This window comes from Hordeum vulgare, chromosome 4H (assembly GCF_904849725.1).
Source record: "Hordeum vulgare subsp. vulgare chromosome 4H, MorexV3_pseudomolecules_assembly, whole genome shotgun sequence".
Lineage (NCBI taxonomy): Eukaryota > Viridiplantae > Streptophyta > Magnoliopsida > Poales > Poaceae > Hordeum > Hordeum vulgare.
This window is the reverse complement of record NC_058521.1, coordinates 562,807,862-562,826,872: the sequence shown is the minus strand read 5'-3', so window position 1 is coordinate 562,826,872 and position 19,011 is coordinate 562,807,862. Positions and strand designations below refer to the sequence as shown.

General features: G+C 46.3%; 2 protein-coding genes and 1 long non-coding RNA gene across 4 annotated transcripts; 1 reads left to right on the top strand and 2 right to left on the bottom strand.

The window, feature by feature from the left end:
* The first annotated feature begins 1,560 nt into the window (after positions 1-1,560).
* LOC123447054 lies at positions 1,561-2,617 on the top strand. Of its 2 annotated transcripts, none has more exons than XR_006631466.1 (2): positions 1,561-1,588; positions 2,259-2,617. It is a non-coding gene; the product is annotated as an uncharacterized LOC123447054 (long non-coding RNA). The 2 variants fall into 2 exon arrangements; XR_006631465.1 differs by having other exon boundaries at positions 2,256-2,617.
* Positions 2,618-3,260: 643 nt separating this feature from the next.
* Positions 3,261-14,428, bottom strand: LOC123450759. The gene is made up of 5 exons (XM_045127860.1): positions 14,408-14,428; positions 12,942-14,295; positions 12,767-12,847; positions 3,723-3,801; positions 3,261-3,605 (listed from the first exon to the last, which is right to left on the bottom strand). The coding sequence occupies exons 1-2, from the start codon at positions 14,426-14,428 to the stop codon at positions 13,363-13,365; spliced, it is 954 nt and encodes a 317-aa protein (XP_044983795.1). The 3' UTR covers positions 3,261-3,605; positions 3,723-3,801; positions 12,767-12,847; positions 12,942-13,362.
* Positions 14,429-16,389: 1,961 nt separating this feature from the next.
* LOC123447053 (non-specific lipid transfer protein GPI-anchored 14-like) lies at positions 16,390-17,945 on the bottom strand. Its single transcript, XM_045123615.1, has 3 exons — positions 17,488-17,945; positions 16,992-17,072; positions 16,390-16,775 (listed from the first exon to the last, which is right to left on the bottom strand). Exons 1-3 carry the CDS (start codon positions 17,825-17,827, stop codon positions 16,606-16,608), a joined length of 591 nt encoding a protein of 196 aa, XP_044979550.1. The 5' UTR covers positions 17,828-17,945; the 3' UTR covers positions 16,390-16,605.
* Positions 17,946-19,011: the final 1,066 nt, after the last annotated feature.

Below are 19,011 nucleotides of genomic sequence, written 5' to 3'. Positions count from 1 at the left end.
AAAGTGATGAAGCTGTGCCCCGAAGTGGTTCATAATGCCCTTGAAGAAAGGATGCGGGGGCAGAGAGAAACCTCGATAGACATGGCTGAGCAGCAGGACGCGCTCCCCCTCCCGGGGTGCCGGCTCGACCTCATTCTCCGTCGGCAGCCTCCAAGACTTGTGCACGATCATCCCGTCCTCCACCAGTTGCAGCAGATCCCCCTCCGTCACCGTGGAGGGGAGGAAGTCGCCTTGGATCCACCCCGCCGGCAACGGCCGCTGCCGCCGCTGAGCAGGACCCGCCGCCTTCCCCTTCTTCTTCCTCGCCTCCATCTTGCTGGTCTGACCTTGGTCATGGCGGAAGTTGCGAATCCGCGGAGGGGAAGGAGGAGTGGAGAAGTTAGGTGCACTGGAGGCGGCGAGGAGGACGAAGCAAAGGCAAGATTAGGTGCGCTGGAGACGGCGAGGAGGACGAAGCAAAGGCAAAAGATCCGGCGGGCGTAACGAAAAACCCTTGCCGCTGGGATTTAAGTAAGGTTCCGACTGGGTCGCTGGCAGGTGACCCCGAAACCTTATCCCCCTACCGACCGCGGCGATATCAGTGGAGAAGTTGAAGGCGCAAGAATCGAGGCGTCAGGCGCTACTCGAGCGCGCTGGCGTCATCCCCGCTGAGCGCGCGGAAACCGAAATTTGAGGATCCCGGAAAATCCGCCGCTGTCAGTTGACTGGTCACGTCAAAAGATACCCTGGGAGCACTCGGTTTCCGACAGTTTGTTCCACAAAGATTTCCACTCGGATCATTGGTCAGAGAGGATAAAATGGATCGAAGCAGACAATGCCAAAGTCGCATCCGTTCCAGTCGGATCCAGACTTCAAGCATCGCTTCGTCATTCCAACCCCAATCCATTCGGGGACTAATGATGGGGTTATAGTCCTAGGGTAGGGTCATAGGCCTGCCCTATAAGTCCTACCCAAGGACTACCCCTCATAAGGGACAAGGCCCTTAGTCAGTTCCGACTGAATTAAGGAGTCCCCATCGTCCAGTCGGCAACAGGTCTTCGACCATCCAGTCGGAGACTAGCATTCGGAGAACATCCAACTAACCGACTAGCTGCCACTCGGAACATCGTAACCCCCCGTGGAGGGAAACGGTCGTACGTTCCCCTGTGCATTTATTAGCATTTAGGACGTACGTTACCGGTAACGTACGCATTCAATCGCCACTACTCCACCCCTGTACCGGAACCGTTGTGGAGGGCAGCACACTCTATATAAGCCACCCTCCCCCTCTGGTGCAGGGGTTAGAAACTCATTTGTATTCCATATTCCACTCGACAACAAGCTCCCAGAGCACTGAGACGTAGGGCTATTACCTCCACCGCAGAGGGGCCTGAACTCATACAATCTCGACGTAGCTAAGGCTCTACCCATCCTTTTCGTACCCTACACATCTACCGTCAGGCTTATACCCACGACAGAGTATTTGTACAATGCTATTTCTTTTTCAGTCTGATTAGTAACTAGAAGTTACTTATTGCAGGTATGCAGCTGATGCTTATGCAATATTTTGTGCGGGTAGGACGAGGGAGGTGGTACCTGATGATCACAAGTTAGTTGATTACTCGAATTATGTTTGCTTTAAGTTGCCCATAGCACATGTAGTATTCTCGACACATAAATTTTAACAAATTGCTCTGAGCTTTATAGTTTCATGGCTTTGTGAGATGCTAATCATGAGCTGAAAATGCTTATGAGCTTCTCTGAACTTCTCCATACACGTACTAGCACAACGACTTTGGGTACTGTAATTTTTGCAGCACCAGGAACCCAGCATCCATTGCAGTGCCACTCAGTAAGTCATACCGGTTGGATTGTTTTTTCTTACCGAGCGTAGCCGGCTCTTCCCCTAAATCAAACTCTCACACGAAGAGTCTGCCCTCCGCCCCTCCTCATGAAGGCCCATTCCCACTCGGCGGTAGCCCCCTCCCTCTCATGCCATGCTTCGTTTATGTCCTTTTTGTCTTTTACTTTCTTTTGACAACATGTTTTTTTTGTTTTGAATTGATGACCAAAGCTCCCGATTTCATTCCATTCAACAGATCCCTCGGTAACAAAAGGTTTAGCGGAAATTAACATACATAAACCGGCGCCCAACGGTTACCCCCATACGATTGAGATTGTTAGTTTGAATTGTACATCAATGCTATATTTTCGTGTTGAATAGTACAACATGGTTATTTGACATACATTACTGAATCCTATTTCTCATTTCCTAGCAGATGGATTAGTTCAGTTCCAGTACATGATTAGTGAAGTGCAAGGGGAAACAGATGTGGGTGACGCCATGCAGTCCTAGATGGGATAATTTTACATTCCAACTAGGGTTGGTTTTGTGTGGTTCATGTACCTTGGATACTTTTCTCCCTTAGATTAGTGTGAAGCTTGAGATGATATTACCTGACAAGCACTTTTGATGGATGCAACGAGTTATGTTTGCAGTTGTCGTTCATTTTTTGTTTTGGTATGTATACTCGTTGCCATCTGTTCAAAGTTTTTTTTTGAACTTGGAACACTGTGGTTCCTTTGTTCTTGAATGTACCTATTTATATTTTTCCTTTTAGTCAAACTGTTATAGGCATGTCTATAGAAACAATACTTCCACATTGTTGCTACCTGTAATGTTTGTCAAAGTCGAAGAGAAGCAAAATATGTTTAAAAATGCTCTTTTTAAAGAAATGTTCCAGTTTCTTAAAAATTGAACTATACTTAGAAAGTGTTCCAATCTTTATGAAAACATTAACTTTTATTAAAAATAAAAAGATCTGCACGTTTAACTTTATCATAGACGTTTAGTAAAATCGGATATAAAAAATGGTGCAGAATGACATGAATCTGGTTATGTTTATTTTGCCCGGTGCAACGCACGGGCATTTGTACTAGTACAATTCTATGCATTGATTCGATGCAAAGCTTGAGGGTATCCTCCTTTTCAAAAAAGAAACAAAAATATGGAAAAAGGTTCTGTATGAAATGCAGGTGGATTGAGTATACTGTGAATTTTATAGATGACTGAACATTGAAGCCTTGCCTATATGTTAGATCTAAATGAGTCAGGGATTTACGTGCTAGAATGTAGAGGCGAAATTAATAGACTTTGCTTCCCAAAGTTCTGCAGACATGGTTTTGTTCACTAAGTACGCACTTGAGAGCATAAATTATGTCAAAGTGTAAAACTCCACATATTCATTCATATTTATGTGTTGCGGGGAGAGGAGAGCATGTAGTTGTCACAACACAAATTAACAAGTCTCACTCACAGCACAACGCAAACAGTTTGTCACAAGTCATAACAAAATTCACAATCTTGTAATTATACGGTGACGCTGGACTAACTGAACACTTGAATACAAAGCTACCATTTCTCTATATCCAACAAACTAACTGAAAAGCTACCATTTCTCTATATCCAACAAACTGACTGAAAAGCTACTGTTCCTCTGAAACCACGTCCAAAGTTCAATACTTCACATCATACTCACAAAAGGCTCCAACATTTCTCCACAGAAACTTGAACAACATTCATGCAGCTACACGGCATAATGGTCTAGCCTTGGTGCTTTAGTCCGCTGCAGTAATAAGGATACAGTGACATCAAAATATGACAAGCTACTGCAGTATAGATGGATCATTGTTGTAGTGTTTAATAATAAGATTGATGGCTATGTCATCAATCATAATGTTACCATTGTGAAACGGCAGCCGGTTCTTCGTGATGGATGGATGGCCCATCTCATGGCAGTGGCATCCTGACCCCAGCTTGATCTGAATAGATACAACTAGAAATGAGACTGTGGTATTCCAGTTTCATAACATCATTGTTCTTAGTGAACATACAGCCATTGATACTTCATGTCCCAAACATAACTGTTACTAAGAACCTATGTATATAATTTGCTAAACACAGAAAAACTATCATACAATGCGCTACATGTTTAGATGCCTTGAGTGTAGAAGGTTATGCAAGGAGTGACTTCGAGAGCCATTTTCGCTCTGGAACCCTTCTCGTTTACTTGAATTCGTCTCAAACTTAAACAACCCGGTATTCCTTCAGAACTTTCCTCTTCCCTTGGGCTGCCCCTCCGGTGGCGGTTCCGGGGCTCTAACCCTAGCCAGCCGCCGGAACACCCACGCGGTGCCCTCGCTACCGCCGGCCCTGGCCTTGGTGGCGGCAGGCCCGTTCCCATAGGGACGGGGTCCTTCGCTCCTGTGCAAGCGGTGGAGTTTGGGAACCTGTGCGTCGGCCCATGAGTTTCTAGGCGGCGGTGACTGTCCGTGGCCATGGGGATGGCGCAGCGGTCAGATCTGGTGGCAGCGGCAATGTGACCTCACGGTTGTGGCTGTAGGAGGCACGCGAGGGTGCGTCGCTGAAGCTGCAGGCCCAAGTAGTCGTGGTGGCCCTTGTGCCAACAGTTCGATGCCCGATGGGGGGCGGGGGCTCTCCTCGTAGTAACGGCTCAAGATGTTATGGTGCACTAGACGACATGGTGCTGGTAGGAACCGCTGGCGTCGATTTGGTTCTGTCCATGGTTGAGCCGGCGTGGTTTCCCTAATCCAGATCTGGTCGATTCGATGGTGGTGCTTGTCGTGCTATGTGATGTGACTACTCTCACTGTGGTGGTTGGCCTTCTTGAGCAACACCAGTGGACACTGGGATTTGCGGCAATGGGTGGAAGAAACACCCGTTTCATGATGGCCGAGGCTGACAATGGCGACGTCTGCATGAGTACTTTCCTCCTTGGAGGCGTTGTTTTGGCATTTTGGCCCTGACCATGACTCCCTCCCTTGTACTCGGGGGAAACCCTTGTTTCGACTCTCCAGACCAGGCGACAACAGCATCATGCCATCGTCGCCTCCTTAGAGGCGCCGTCTAGGTTGCTCAAGGAGTCCCTAAGGCCCAATGCACACCATTACCGGCGATCTCTCAACGACGCCTTCTCCAGGTCCGTTCAAGCCCACCCGTCCACTTGTCAATTTCCTCTAGGTGCAATGGTGGTGGTACGTTGGTTTGGGTTGACGTGGAATCTTGGTCATGTTGTGAAGGTTTTCAGCACTGGTCGTGTCGTCGCTTGGTTGCTTTGTGGCTTGCCTCATCGCCATTGGCATGAGGTTGGACTAGGTGAAGCATGTATCATGGTAGGCGTGGTGGGTGTGGTTGCTAATCCCTGATATTAGCATAGTAATGTCAGTAAGGCGTAGTACCCAGCTTCTTTGCCCCTTCTTTTTAATGCAATGATACACATACTTATGCATATTCTAGAAGAAGAAAAAAACCTGCCATTGTACTCAAGAAGACGACGTCTTCTGGAGTGCTTAATTTGAGTTTTTGGTCTGTGATTGTGAATATAGGCCCCAAGCAGTACTGAAGTAGCATGAATCAGTTGGTATCATGTACATCCATACTCCGAATACACAAAATGTTGCACATAATAAGCTATTTTGGGGCAGATTACTTCCAATTGGCCATGTAATCTGCAGTTTAATTCCCACCATCTTGGGTTTTCACTTGGGAAGATATCATTGAAGTTCAGTGTCTTATGGTAAATTTGATATTTGGGTCTGTATGATTTTCACAAGGGAAAATTGAGTATTTGAACAATGTTTGATCTAAAAACAAAAATAACACCATTACTTTCTTTAACTTCCAAAGTAACAGCCAAAGCATGCTAGAATTAGTTTAACTTCTAATTGTCAAGCAGATATGTTGTACTCCCTCTGTCCCAAAATAACTGAACTTTGTACTAGCTCTAGTATAAAATTGCACTAAGCTTAAGACACTTATTTTGGGACGGAGGGAGTAGTTATCATGGTCTGTTGTTCGAACAAAGTAAGCATTTCATGCTGACCGTACGGCATACTTAAACCTTCAATATACCCACTTATACTAGTTAAATGTTTACTTCATGTCATTTTGTTGTATTGTTAATGCTTTGCTTATTTTACTTGCCAACGCAAGGTTATGAAAAGGTTCCCGGGAGTAAGAATTACTGTTGTTGGAGATGGAGCATATATGTGCGTCATTATTCAACTGCTAACTATTTTCTGTTATCAGCAAGACACCGATGACGGAAAATGGGGCGGAAAATACGCATCCACGTCAATGATACATAATGATTATATTTCAATGCGTTAATGCATAAAATAAAAGAGAGATCAAATATTGCAGGTAGTTTATTTCAAAAACTCTTACATTTACATTAAAGATTATGTTAATTACATCTCCACAGAGAAAACCCCACATTAAGAGTTCCAACATGACTATAACACATAAAATAAAAGGGAGATTAAGAGCCTGTTTGGGACTGCTCTCCTCCAGAAAATTCAGCTCCGCTCTAGAAAACGTAAGCCAAACGGGGTAGCTCCACGATATACCGCTCCATAAAAAAACTAGAATCTCGGGTCCAACTCCTTGTTTTTTGTGAAGCTCCCTAGGAGATGCTCCATAAAATTATAGAAGCTGGAGTTGGAAGAAAATTACCCACCACTGCCACCAGTAAGTGGATACCCCTTCGTTTCTTATCTCTCATCCAATCAAATAGATCCTTTTCACTAAATTTTCCATCCGTGAAGCTGGAGCTAAATGAGAGCCAAACATTCTCTTGAAATGGTTGTAAATCTATATGAAACTGCTCTAAAGTGGATTTGATGAAGCGGAACTGATTTTGATGGAGTGAAGCAGTCCCAAACAGGCCCTAAACATTGCAGGTACTTCATTTCAAAAACTCTTACATTTACATTGAAGATTATGTTAATTACATCTCCGCAAAGAGAACCCCTCATAAGAGTTCCACCATGAGTATTAGATCACATTAATTTCCATGTATGTTCCAAATACATCAAATTTTCTAGGACTATTCGCTATTGTGACATTTGGCTTGATGTGCCCTCGCTAAGTGAAATTTGAAAGACTACTATTACATCTCTAGTTGTACCCGATCAAGAAGTCACTTTTCTACCAATGGAGGGGTTCACACCTGTTTTGTCAAAGTCCACAAAGAGGAAGGAGGGTTGCTCCGAGTTCTACAAAAGGGGCTACTCATGTGATGTCACTTCAACTCCGGTATCAGTCATGAAAGGAAAGACAGTTGAAGCAGAATCATTCGACTGCCGACAGTCCAAGGACAAGGGAAAGAAAGTGATGTTTGAGAAATCTAAGTTTCCACCACTTTCTTTCCCTTGTCCTCGGACTGCTGCGTTCGAATGGTTCTGCTTCATCTGCCTTTCCTTTCATGACTGATACTGGAGTTGAAGTGACATCAACATGAGTAGACCCTTTTGCAGAACTCTGAGCAAACCTCTTTCTAGCAGCCCTTGTTTTCCTCTTTATAAACTTTGAAAAAACAGGTGTGAACCCCTCGATTTATGGAGAAGTGACTTCTTCTTGATTGGGTACAACTGGAGATGTAGTAGTACTCTTCCAATCTTCACTTAGTGAGGTCACGATAGGACCAATTGGCACATCGAACCAAAGGTCACCAAAGCAAATAGTCACAAACTGCTGTACTTGACTTCCATAACGTACGAAAATGTAGGAACCATATTTTAGTCGTCGAAAAAATGATTTTTTTTGGAACATAAATTATGGAAACTCATGTGTTGTAATGCTATGTAATAGTCATGTTGGAATTCTTAATCAAGTGTTCCTCTATGGAGATGTAATTAACATATTTTTTATGTAAATGTAGGAGTTCTGGAAATAAAGTACCTGCAATATTTGATCTCTCTTTTATTTTATGCATTAATGCATTTAGATATATTCATTCTCTACCAATGACATGGACGCGTATTTCCCGCCCCATTCTCTACCAATCTCATATGTGCTTCTGTTCATGAGCATTATACGGTATTGAATAATTTGGAGCACTTTATTCTTGTTTTCCATATATATAGCAAGAATTACAACTCAAGGAGTCTAGCCGAGGTTGAGACTCATAGACTAGCCTAGACTATTGCTGGACTAGTCCACATGGTACTGTAGTACTCAACTACTAACAGCTACTACCTATGTGCTGGTTTATTGGTCCCGTTCATATTTTGTGTTAAACTTTGACCATAGATCTAACTAACGAAATGTTAGTGCATGCCATAAAAAATTATATTGTTGGATTTGAATATAATTTTCAGTGATATTGTTTTTTATGACATGCATTAACATTTTGTTAGTTAAATCTAAGGTCAAAATTCTGCACAAAATACAAAGAGAACCAACAAACCAGGACGGATGTAGTACTATGTAATACTCCGTATATACAACTCCCTCCGTTCGAAAAAAAACTCTCGAGTTGCTTCCCGAGCAAGGAGAAGTCGCAGACCACCGCCGTAGTTGCCCTGCTCCATCACCACCACAACTCCCCCCGCCGCAACTGCCTCCTCCACCGCTCCCTCTCGGATCCAGACAACCACCGACAGGAGAAGTAGCCGACGAGCCCGAGCTCCCCCTTGCGAGCTCGATGAGGAATAAGGCGGCGACGGCGTCTTCTTGGCTGTTATGCCTACCCCTTCAATTCCTTACTGAAATTGTTCGATACTACTACATGATTTATGTGTCAAAACTGATTTTTTTACTGAAATTGTTCGACAGGCATAGAGAGTTAGTTACTGAAATTGTTCACGTTCTATACTTAGTATGCTCGAGATTCTTGGCAGATATAGCAATCGAAGGCATGTTGACATAGCTTATAATCAATTTCTGCTTGATGTGGACGATAGAGACATTATGTCATGACATTTCTGAAGATTCAAGAAGAGAGGAAGAAGCAGAGAGACACACGAAAAGTGACGCTGTCAGGCTGCTACGAGCTGGACTATTTTTGCACATATGGGCCGTCAAGTGTCAACATTTTCTTGATCTGCACATTGTGCAAATGCATATGGTATGGGTGCTGCTAGGCTCCAAATTTGTAAATGGTCCAAATTGGAGAGTAGTGATCTAAGGCTTTGTTAGGTGGGCAAGTGAAGAAAGCCCGGTGTCCTAAATCCTGGTTTACAAATTGAAGAGGAATTTCCATAGCACATCAGATCCTGGTTTTGATGTGTAGAAGGAAGGATGATTCTTCAAGTTGAAGATCAAATCCAGATGCATTACTTGTAACCTGATTCGGGATTCGGGATTCAGGCTTTGTAAAATACCAATATTTTGACTGCATTTATATGTTGGCATATGCACATGTTCAGATGGAGTATATTGGCCACATCTCTATATTACTGATTGTGTATAAACTGAAAATAAACCATGTTTTACTCTAAACTGAAAATAAACAATGATGTTACAATGACTTATTGAGTAAATCAGTTTTTCACAAGTTTGTTGTTACTGAAACTGTACATTCACTTTAAACTTCATTGATTTTAACTGAAGAGGATATTTAGCTAGTGTTTCACCAATCATTCGTATCAGTGTTGTAGTGTCACTGATGCTTCTTTTCTTGAGCACTATAATCACTGATGTCCTGTGGTCTATCTCATCGCAACAAAACCAATAACAAAAAATGCAATCTTGTTCTGCAAATGCTGTATAAAGCCTTGATATGCCTTGTTCATGTTTCATTGAACTTTTGCCCTATGTTCGCTCCACAGCCGGACACCCCTCTTTGAAGTGTGGTTCTTACACTTGTTATCCTATCGTACAGGGGTCAGTTACGGCTTTGAATACCACAAGCACATTTTTACTGCTCTCAGTTTAAGTCACAGATTTGCACAAATTCAGAGAGGTTTACAATTTTTCTGGCCTCTTGATACATTTTTTTTATATCAAGAACTGTCGATTTGTACTGCTAACTTATTAGTCCCTCGAGCAGGTACTGTCAACTTGTACTGAAATATGTCACTGTGAATCTTTACAGCTAAATGAGTACCATTGTAAAACAACAGCTAAATGACTGATCATGGTGTACTTCAAATGACTGATCATGCGAACAAAAAGAAAGGAAGTTACCACATACAGCCATGAACCAACTAGGTGTAAAACAGCTAGCTAGCACTTCGTTTCTTGACCATTATACTAGTAGCATTGTTGTGTTGAGTGAGTGCAACGTGTCATTGTGCAGCCTGAACTGAATAAAGAGTGTTTACCGGTCGAGGGATTGGACATGAGGTCAAAAGCAGAGGAGTGCAACATAATCTTTGATCATGTCATTTCTCTGAACCCTAAAGGTGCAGCAGGAGCACTTAGTTAACTGAATTTTTTTGCATCAACATTGCAACATTTCAGCATGTTAACTCAATTCAACTTCTCGCATTTTAGTGGATGTGCTTTCTCCCATTTTAGTGAAATTATCTTCAGCAACTATCAGCATTTGAAAGAGCAGCAACAGCAATTATCTTCAGACTCACAGCATTTGAACAGCAGCAACAGCAATTATCTTCAGACTCACAGCATTTGAACAGCAGCAGTAGCAAAGGCGAGTGGGGCAGACTCACCAGCACCAGTAGCAGAAGAGGCGGGGCGAAAGGGCAGAAGCATCATCAAAGGTCCACGTCGGCGTCGCCCACCAGCAGTAGCAGCATCAGAGACGGGAGTGGCCGGAATTGTCCACGGCGCCGGCGGCCGAAGTCGGAGGCGCAGGTGGGCGGCGAAGGTGGGCGGCCGTGGGCGGCGAGATTCATCGGGGCCGGCGGCGCAGGTGAGCGGCCGTGGGCGGCGAAGGTGGGCGGCCATGGGCGGGGAGATCCAACGGAGCCGGCGGCGCAGCTCTAGGCGGGCGGCGGCGCAGGTGGGAAACCGATGATGGCTGCAAGGCACAGGCGACGGGGGAGGAAAAAGGAAGGAGATGGAGTTCTTGGTGACGGGTTTAAAACTCCGAGGGATTTTTTTGCAAGAAAGAAAATACACTGTCCTCGCGACAAGCTTTACTGGACGGAGGGAGTATATATATATATTATAGTCCAATATACAATAAAAATTGAGTTGATCCAGAGGAGGATCACAGCAGCATAGGAGAACAGCAAGGGGAGGAGCACAACAGAGGGGTGGATCCAGGGGAGGAGCAGAACCAGAGGAGGAAGGGCGTCGTAATGCTTCTGGGCACCGTTGGCGATGGTGGTGGGTGGCAGCGGCCGCGGTGGGTCAATGGGCGGTGGTGGCAGCAGCCTAGTACCAGGTGAGGCGGCTTGTTGTGGAGCGAGCCTAGAAAGCTAGGGTTGCAATTTTTTCCCTCCTGCCGGTTGAGCGCTGCTCACTTATCCCGGCCAAATTGAGTCGATCGACTTAAACACCCAGACTAGACTGGACTAATCGATGATTAGTCGCTCCAACGCTCGACTCAACGAGCTAGTCTACACGAAGAAGCTAGTTGACAATCAGATTGAGACTAATAGACTAGTCGCATGACAACTAGTCAAGACTAGTCGTTAGACTCATACATCTATTTTGGGCTTCATAGTCCATTATGAAACTGAAGCCTTTAAGATTGACTTCCGTTGCACTTACCAGAACTCCATTTCTATACTAACCATTTCCAAAATTTGCTGCATTTTTTGTCACCAAATTTAAAATATTCTGTCAGTAAGCTAGAATACTTTGCAGAAAAATAAGATTGAACTCCACATTGGTTTTGTATATCCCAACCTGTTTCCATCACAAGTTGTAGTTGTCAAATTTATCTGAGAACAATTTTTGTATTCAGTACCAAAAAAATTGCTGCTTACCAGAATGACACACTCAAAACAAGCGCTATGCCTTCAGGCTGTAACTTAATATTGAGCATTTTACGACACTTTTGGATTTCTAGTAAGTTATCATAGCAGCAGTGTCTCTTGCATAAGCATTCACTGCTCAAACTGAGCAGCAAACTTGTTACTTGCACATACCTTATGTGGCGTTATTCTAACCCTCTTAGATGTTATGTTGTGTATTTTAGGCTGCTGCTCCCAATACTATTCTAACAACTTGATTTTTCCGAATCTTGCAGTTGTTTCATTATTTGTGCTAATGTGCTCTAGTGATGACGCCACTCCTTATAAACTCCTCATTGGTCAGCTAGTCTTGTTGATTCTGCAGTAAACACACTATGATCCATAACCCGAATTAACAACTTGCTAGTTTAATTGAACAAGTCAGTCTTAGTTGAAGAAACCTATTTTTTCCAGGGCTTGGCCATCAGTACCTTTATGGTTATTTTAGTGTACTTTAAAATCTTAATTAAAGATCCATTGTACTTCTGTACTGAAGAATGGTGTTTAAGAAACAAAATTTTCTGATCGGATTGGAATGCACGTTTCTCATACAGATGATATATACATGCTAGGCTGCTAGCAGCTGTTAATATGACCTTCTGGAATTGTGTCGAAGCCCCTAGTGGAACAAATCCCAGCAAGAATTGGGTGTGCACTGAAGGGTGGAGGGCATTGCTGAGTCCCCAGAGTCAATTTAGTACTCCCTTCCTCACAAAATAATTGAAGTTCTAGGTTTGTCCTAACTCAAACTTCATTAAGTTTGACCAAGTCTATATAAAAATATATCAACATATACAACATTAAATTTGCTTCAAAAATCAAAAGATTCATTGAAATATATTTTCATATATACATTTGATATTGTAGATCTTAGCAATTTTTTCTCTAGACTTGTTCCAACTTTAAAAAGCTTGACTTAGCACAATTCTAGAACTTCAACTATTTTGGAACAGAGGGACTACAAGGCAAAATGTTCTAATGTTAATGCTTTCTACCGCTGCAGCAATATGGATGAACCATTGTTGCAGTTGACAAAAATAACCGACTAAACGCTTACCAGGCAAAACAGTTTCCGATTCATGTGGATGGTCGCCACGGCCACGTTTTGACTGCAGTGGCATTACGATCCTGACATGTTCTGGAAAGACAAAATTCCTACAAATTAGTACTTTATTCGCTAACTGCAAGAAGCAAACATATTGAAGTTGTACAACGTTCAAAGAAGCTAGTACCTCGACTGTAGAAGCTCACATAGGGTATGCCAGTCTGGACGAACATCTTTCTGTGTACCTTCTTTGTTTGGCCAGAACGGACCTCGACTGCGAACAGGCCAGCTTCTGTATTTAGGAAGATGACACTAGCACCGCTCACGAAACCAACCACCGAGGGTCAACCACTCACTAAGGTTTTGCGCACCGTCCAGTATGCTTTTGAGAGGGCACTAGGAGGGAGCGACGTTTGAAGCTCGACGACCCTGTGTTGCCCCCTCGCCACAACTCCATTGGGACCATCCTAGCGACGTTTGAAGCTCGACGACCCTGTGTTGCCCCCTCGCCACAACTCCATTGGGACCATCCTCCATTAACAACACATAGAGTTCAGAATCCCCCATGCTCGCAAAAACCAGCGCACCTTCCTTCCTCCCCAATGAGTTCACCGTGTGGCTGGTTCTGCAAATTGATCGCGGAAAGTTCTTGCCCACATCATACACCACCATTCTTCTGCTCCACTCGCCGGGAAAATAGACTTTCTTTCCCATAACCGCGGTGTGCCCGGTCTCCTCAATGGCATTCGTGTACTCCATGGTGGCATGGCATTTGTGTTCTCAATGGAGATCATTTGGCTCCACTCGGCAGCCTCAGACCAGTAGACGCAGGCGAATGTGGTGCTCTGAATCTCGTTCGAGCCCGCGAAGGCCACCAAGAAGGGACCGGCATGGCAGCCCAGGTGGTCACAGCCGTCCTTGCCACAGAGCACCGGAGCCACCCAGGTTATCTCCTCCTGCTGGTCGTCTGCAGTCTCAATTATCTCCGACAGCTTGGGGTCGGTGGAAACACCCCACTGGCGGTCCGTGATGGGGTCCCAGACAATGAAATCCGCATGCTTCTCTCTGGGTGTGTAGAAGAGAACGCGGCCATGGCGGGAGTCGGCCGCGTGCCAGTTGCGGCGGTCGCGAACGAGCGGGCAGGAGGCTCCGGTGGGGTCGAATGGGGCGACGCCATGGCTTTCGTAGGATTTCTTGTGGAGGTTGCCCAGCACCGGGGACGCGCCGTGGAAGAAGGCGGGGTCTGAGATGATTTCGAGCCAGGTGGTGCGGACGGCGGAGGCGCGGACTAGGCTCGCCGGGTCGTCCGGCGGGATGCGGAGCAAAATCTCGCGGGTGGCGCCGTCGACCCGACCCAAGTGTGGCGGCTGGGCGGCGGCGAATTCATGGTGGGGGGGTTGGGGACGAGCCTCCCTCCCTATCGCTCTATCACCATTAGCGGCGGGGCTTGGGAGGCTGCGTGGAGAGCCGTGCACCGGCCGGTGAGTCGAGCGGGGCGCCGCCGCTGCGCGCAGTCGGAAAAAAGGGAGTGGACTCGCAGTCTCGCACGATTAGGTGTAGGGTTTTTGGTCGGATGGGCTGGGCTACTTTTTTTACTTTAATGGGCTGCGCTTCTTTTCTTTTAGTCTAATGGGCTGCGTTACTGCCTCTTGCTCCAGTAAGTGGACCGGCCATGTCCCCTTCCGCGCCTTCTTATTTTAAATCTGGAGCAAGTTAAGCAAGCGCTTCTTCGAAAGTCTTCCGGCGATCACTTCCATGCATCGTCATTTGATGAGTTTTCAGTTGTCATCATGTGTCGCGTTTTGAGCGTTTTCTTTGTTTTTTTATTTTTTATTTTTTCGCACGTGTTTTCGTCTTTTTTGAGTGATTTTTTCCAGGGTTTTTCCGCACAGCCGTGCCTCTCGAAAAAGGAAAAAAGCATATTTTCTGCTTTCTTTTTTCCCGTGAAAGATACCGTTTTGCTTCCGCGAGAGGCACGGCTATCGCGAGAGGCTGTGCCTCTCGGAAAGGAAGAAAACACATTTTCTACTCTCTTTTTTTTCGCGAAAGGCACGGTCGTTCTTTTTGAAAAGGAGAAAAACGCGTTTTCTGCTTTTTTTTTGCGAGAGACACGATTTTGCTTTCGCGAGAGGCGCGATTTTGCTATCACGAGAGGCACGGCACGTGTCTCTTAAAAGTAGAAAAAACGCGTTTTCTGCTCTCTCTTTTCTCCTTGAGAGGCACGGTTTTGCTATCGCGAATAAAAATTATATCTGTATACATCTATATGTAGTATGTAATGAAATCTATTGAAAGACTTGTACTTAGAAATGAAGGGAGTAAGAATTACGCGCAGCTCTCCTGCATGGTTAATTAAAAATAAAAAATCTAACTATAGAAAAAGGTAGCGAACCCAACAATATATCACATAAGGAAAGGAAAAGCTTGAGGCGAGCGATGGATAGATCAAACGCCTCAGCGCCTCACCAAACCACAGGCGCCTTCTCACAAACATGAACGAAAAGCAAAGGTCAGGTCAGCACGTCATCCATACCTTAGGTGCATCCGTAAGCGTAAAAATCAAGCGGCGCCGCACATACGTCCTCCCGTGCGGCGGCCCGCTAACAACCCAGTAATTACGTTCTCACGTACGCATGTTCGAGATTAGATTAAAAGTGGATATGTCGCTTTCACCTCTCACTTTCCCTCCGTCGCTTTCACCTTTCACTTTTCCTCACTTTCTTTTCTGACTTTTTACTGACACATGTACAGCCGTGATACTACTCTGCATGCATCAATTAAGTTGTTTGGTTACCATGTGTTAAAATGTGTTTAGCGATCAAATTACAAATCAATTAGCTGCCACATTACAAGTGCATACTTCTGTGATTATAAGCACTTAGTTGTCAGATTTAAATAGGCTTTGTAGTCTCATTATAAATATTTCGTTATCAGTTCTGAAAGTATTTATTTGCTAGGTATACAAAGTACTTAGTTGCCAAAAAAAGATTAACATGAGTAGTTGTCAGATTTAGAAAAAAATAGTTGCCAAATTAAGTGTTCTTAATTCTAAATTAGAAATGCTTTGGTCGCTAGATTATTTTTGGGTTTTTATAGTTGTCAGATTTAGAAAAAATAGTTGCCAAATTAAATGTACTTAATTCTAAATTAGAAATGCTTTGATTCGTTAGGTTTTTTTTAGGTTTTTGTTGTTGTCAGATTAGAGGTACTTGTTGCCAAATTTAAAAAATGTTATCAATTCCAATCTTGTTGCATGTTTAACCGTTTCTAGTGCATTGATTGAGAGCAGTTTAACAGTACGTGTGTACGGAGAAAAAAGTTGTCACAATAGCGCAACACTCCAGCAATCTACTGTTGATTACACTGTAGCACCAATAGTGCTATCATATACTACTAGTCGGAGTAGGAGACATACTGTAGCATATATTTATACTACTTCTTCTCGCTGCTCTCTATGTAACCTGTTGTGCATCACTGCATGCAAAAGGAACTGCTTCGGTGCTTGATGAGGGAACACGCATCTCGGTCGCCAGATAAAGGGAACGCGCATCTCGGCCGCCAGATAAAGCACGCGCGATGGAAAGGGAAGCGTGCCGCTGCACGGGAAGGATTGTATGCACACGTTGCTACTTAGATTTTTCCAAAAATCAATTCGTCATCCATATAGCGAAAACATAGAGTTCAACACCACACCAAAACAAACCGACCACTACCACCACTACCATCTCTGTCACACACTACAACATGCGTCCATTCATTCTGCCAAACACAGTCCAGTCACTGGTTCCTGGCTCCCCTTGTTCTTGTCTTCTTGATCGACCTTCGGAGGCGCACGCACGTACGGGGATGGACTAGAAGGAGGCGGCGGCCGGGAAGCCCGCGGGCAGGAGCAGCGCGAGGTAGCCGACCAGCAGCGCCGCCAGTGCGACGCCGGCGGTCGCCGTCGAGGAGGCGGTGCCGGCGCTGGCGGCCTGCTGCGCGCGGGAGTTGGCCGCCGACGCCGTGTTGTCCTTGGCTGCAACTGCAAGGAAAGCGAAACCGGCTTTGATTAATTTCCAGACACACGTACGATACGGCAAAGGGTAAAGGTACGTCCGTGAAAAGCGCCATTGATGGCAACAAACGAACACAACACATGGGCTATGGTTCAAACATCTTTCGGCGAGTCTTCACCGTGCTAACGAATCAACAGGGGGAGGAGAGTGGAGGCGCGGAACGGACGGAATGGCTCAGTCACCTGGAGCTGCAGCGGCGCCCTTGTCGCCGCCGGGGCTGAAGATGGCGGCGTCCTTGGAGTTCGGAGGGAGGTGCAGCAGCTCTGCACACACACACACACACACACACAAGATGGGCATGGCCAACAGTCAGTGCTTCAGCTTCAGTTCATCACAGCACAAATTGAAGAAACGAAACGAGCTCCCATAATAGATCGACAGCCTAGCTGTATATATATGGTACCAGTGTGCCGGGCTTTGTAAAGAAAGGGGAGTAATTTGGGAGGGTGGCTGGTGAACAAGCCCTGTCACGGGCCAGACCGAACAAGCCACAGGGCATCTCTAGCTAGCAAGCTAGCTGACCTGCACGAGGCGTCCCTCCAAAAACACAGCCACGAGACGTCTACCGTTTGTGCTGTGGAACGTGGCACGGCGGCGGGATGGTCGACGGCGAGCGAGGCCGGTGATATCACTGATATGCATGTAGATGTGGGTAGGTAGGAGGGAGGGGAGACGTACGTGGGCAGTGGGAGACGTTGGCCTTGGTGTTGCGGCAGGCGGAGGGGAGGGCGAGCGCGAGGGAGGCGTTGATCTTGATGCCCAGGTTGGGGTCGTCCTTGTCCTTGACCAGCACGCAGAGGCACTTGGGGCTCTTGTCCAGCACCTGGCTCAGCCCGCCGCAGCAGTCCGGCGCCGGCGACCGCGCCTGCCCCTGCACGTACTGCAGGCACGGCGCCAGCCCCATCAGCTGCTCCGCGCACTCGCTCCGGTCCGCGTCCATGTCCGCCCCCACGCACGCCGCCATGATCACCACCGCCGCCGCCACCATCACCGGCCACTGCACCGCCGTCGCCGCCATGATGCCTCGCTTTCTCGATCTCTTCGCTGGCTTTGCTGCTCGGCTAGCAGCTGCCGATGTGCCTTGAAGAGTGGCAGTGGAGTGGGTGTGTGGGAGTGAGGGTGAAGGGGTTGGTGAGGCCGGGGGGGGGACAGTTATAGCGGACGGGGGCGGCGTAGGCGTGAGCCAGACATGGTGACGTGCCCGATCGCACCACGTACGTACGTACATGCGTGGCTGATCGACAGGAGGGAAGCATCTGCTAGAGTTTGCATGCGTTGCAGTGGGAGAACGGTAAAAAAGTGCTCACACGCACGCATGTCGAACAGCAGTTCCCAGGAGAGAAACGGGGCTTCAAGTGTTCGGACATGCGCATTCAGGAAAGGTGACAGCGGTTGAGACGAGAGAAACGGGCCGTGGCCTCGCCGTGATCTCCTCGTTGCGGCCGGCCGGCTGGCCAGGGACCCGGACGACTTGATTTCTTCACGACATGCAGGCCGGGTAGATGGGGGCAGCAGCAGCCAATAACTCCGGCATTCATGCCGTGCCGGAGAAAGAGATAGCAAATGCAACTGTGTCGCTCTCGCACACTCATGCCCGTCTGAACTCTGAATCTAACCTCCATGTGGATGGCCTGCAACGCTGCAAACCAGCCTGCCTGCCACCAACACCAAGCGGAGGAATTATTGTGCCTCCGGTTGCTGTTGGATCTTATTACAACACATGCACACCATCTAATTTAGCGTACACCATACCAGTTTATCAGTATTGTCTATGGTACCACCACGGGTCTCGCTCTCGCCGATCCTCTCCAGGCCGGAGAGCCGAGCTCCGGCGTGCAAACGAGGAAACCAAAGGAAGAAAAGGAAGGTTGAGGCGACGCCAGTAAGACGAAGCGCAAGGATTGCGAAGCACGCGACTACGAGGCAACAACAGGTGCTCATCACGTGATTATGCATGGCACATGAGGCCGAAGTGATTTCGGAGGAGGCACTCCGCATGTACGTGGACTTGTTCTCTCGACCACTTTCAGCCGCGCATATTGCCGCCGTGCTGGCCCTGTTTGGATGGGAGTCATCGTCAATGCCGCTGGCGGAGGGGGTCGCGGTGGTCTAGCTGATCTGCGGCGTTTCGGTGGTCATCTATAGGCTTTCACAATGAATTCACAACCTCTGAAAGTAATTGTGTGGAATGTGCGTGGTCTA

What these genes read in the sequence shown, in the direction of transcription:
- LOC123447053 (XM_045123615.1), bottom strand. Translation starts at nt 17,827, where the DNA reads ATGGCGGCGACGGCGGTGCAGTGGCCGGTGATGGTGGCGGCGGCGGTG. An exon ending in CAACGTCTCCCACTGCCCAC is followed by an intron (nt 17,073 to 17,487) that starts GTACGTCTCCCC and finishes GTGTGTGTGCAG; the next exon opens with AGCTGCTGCACCTCCCTCCG. An exon ending in GGGCGCCGCTGCAGCTCCAG is followed by an intron (nt 16,776 to 16,991) that starts GTGACTGAGCCA and finishes CTTTCCTTGCAG; the next exon opens with TTGCAGCCAAGGACAACACG.
- LOC123450759 (XM_045127860.1), bottom strand. Translation starts at nt 14,428, where the DNA reads ATGGCCGGTCCACTTACTGGA. An exon ending in TGGCCGGTCCACTTACTGGA is followed by an intron (nt 14,296 to 14,407) that starts GCAAGAGGCAGT and finishes TAATCGTGCGAG; the next exon opens with ACTGCGAGTCCACTCCCTTT.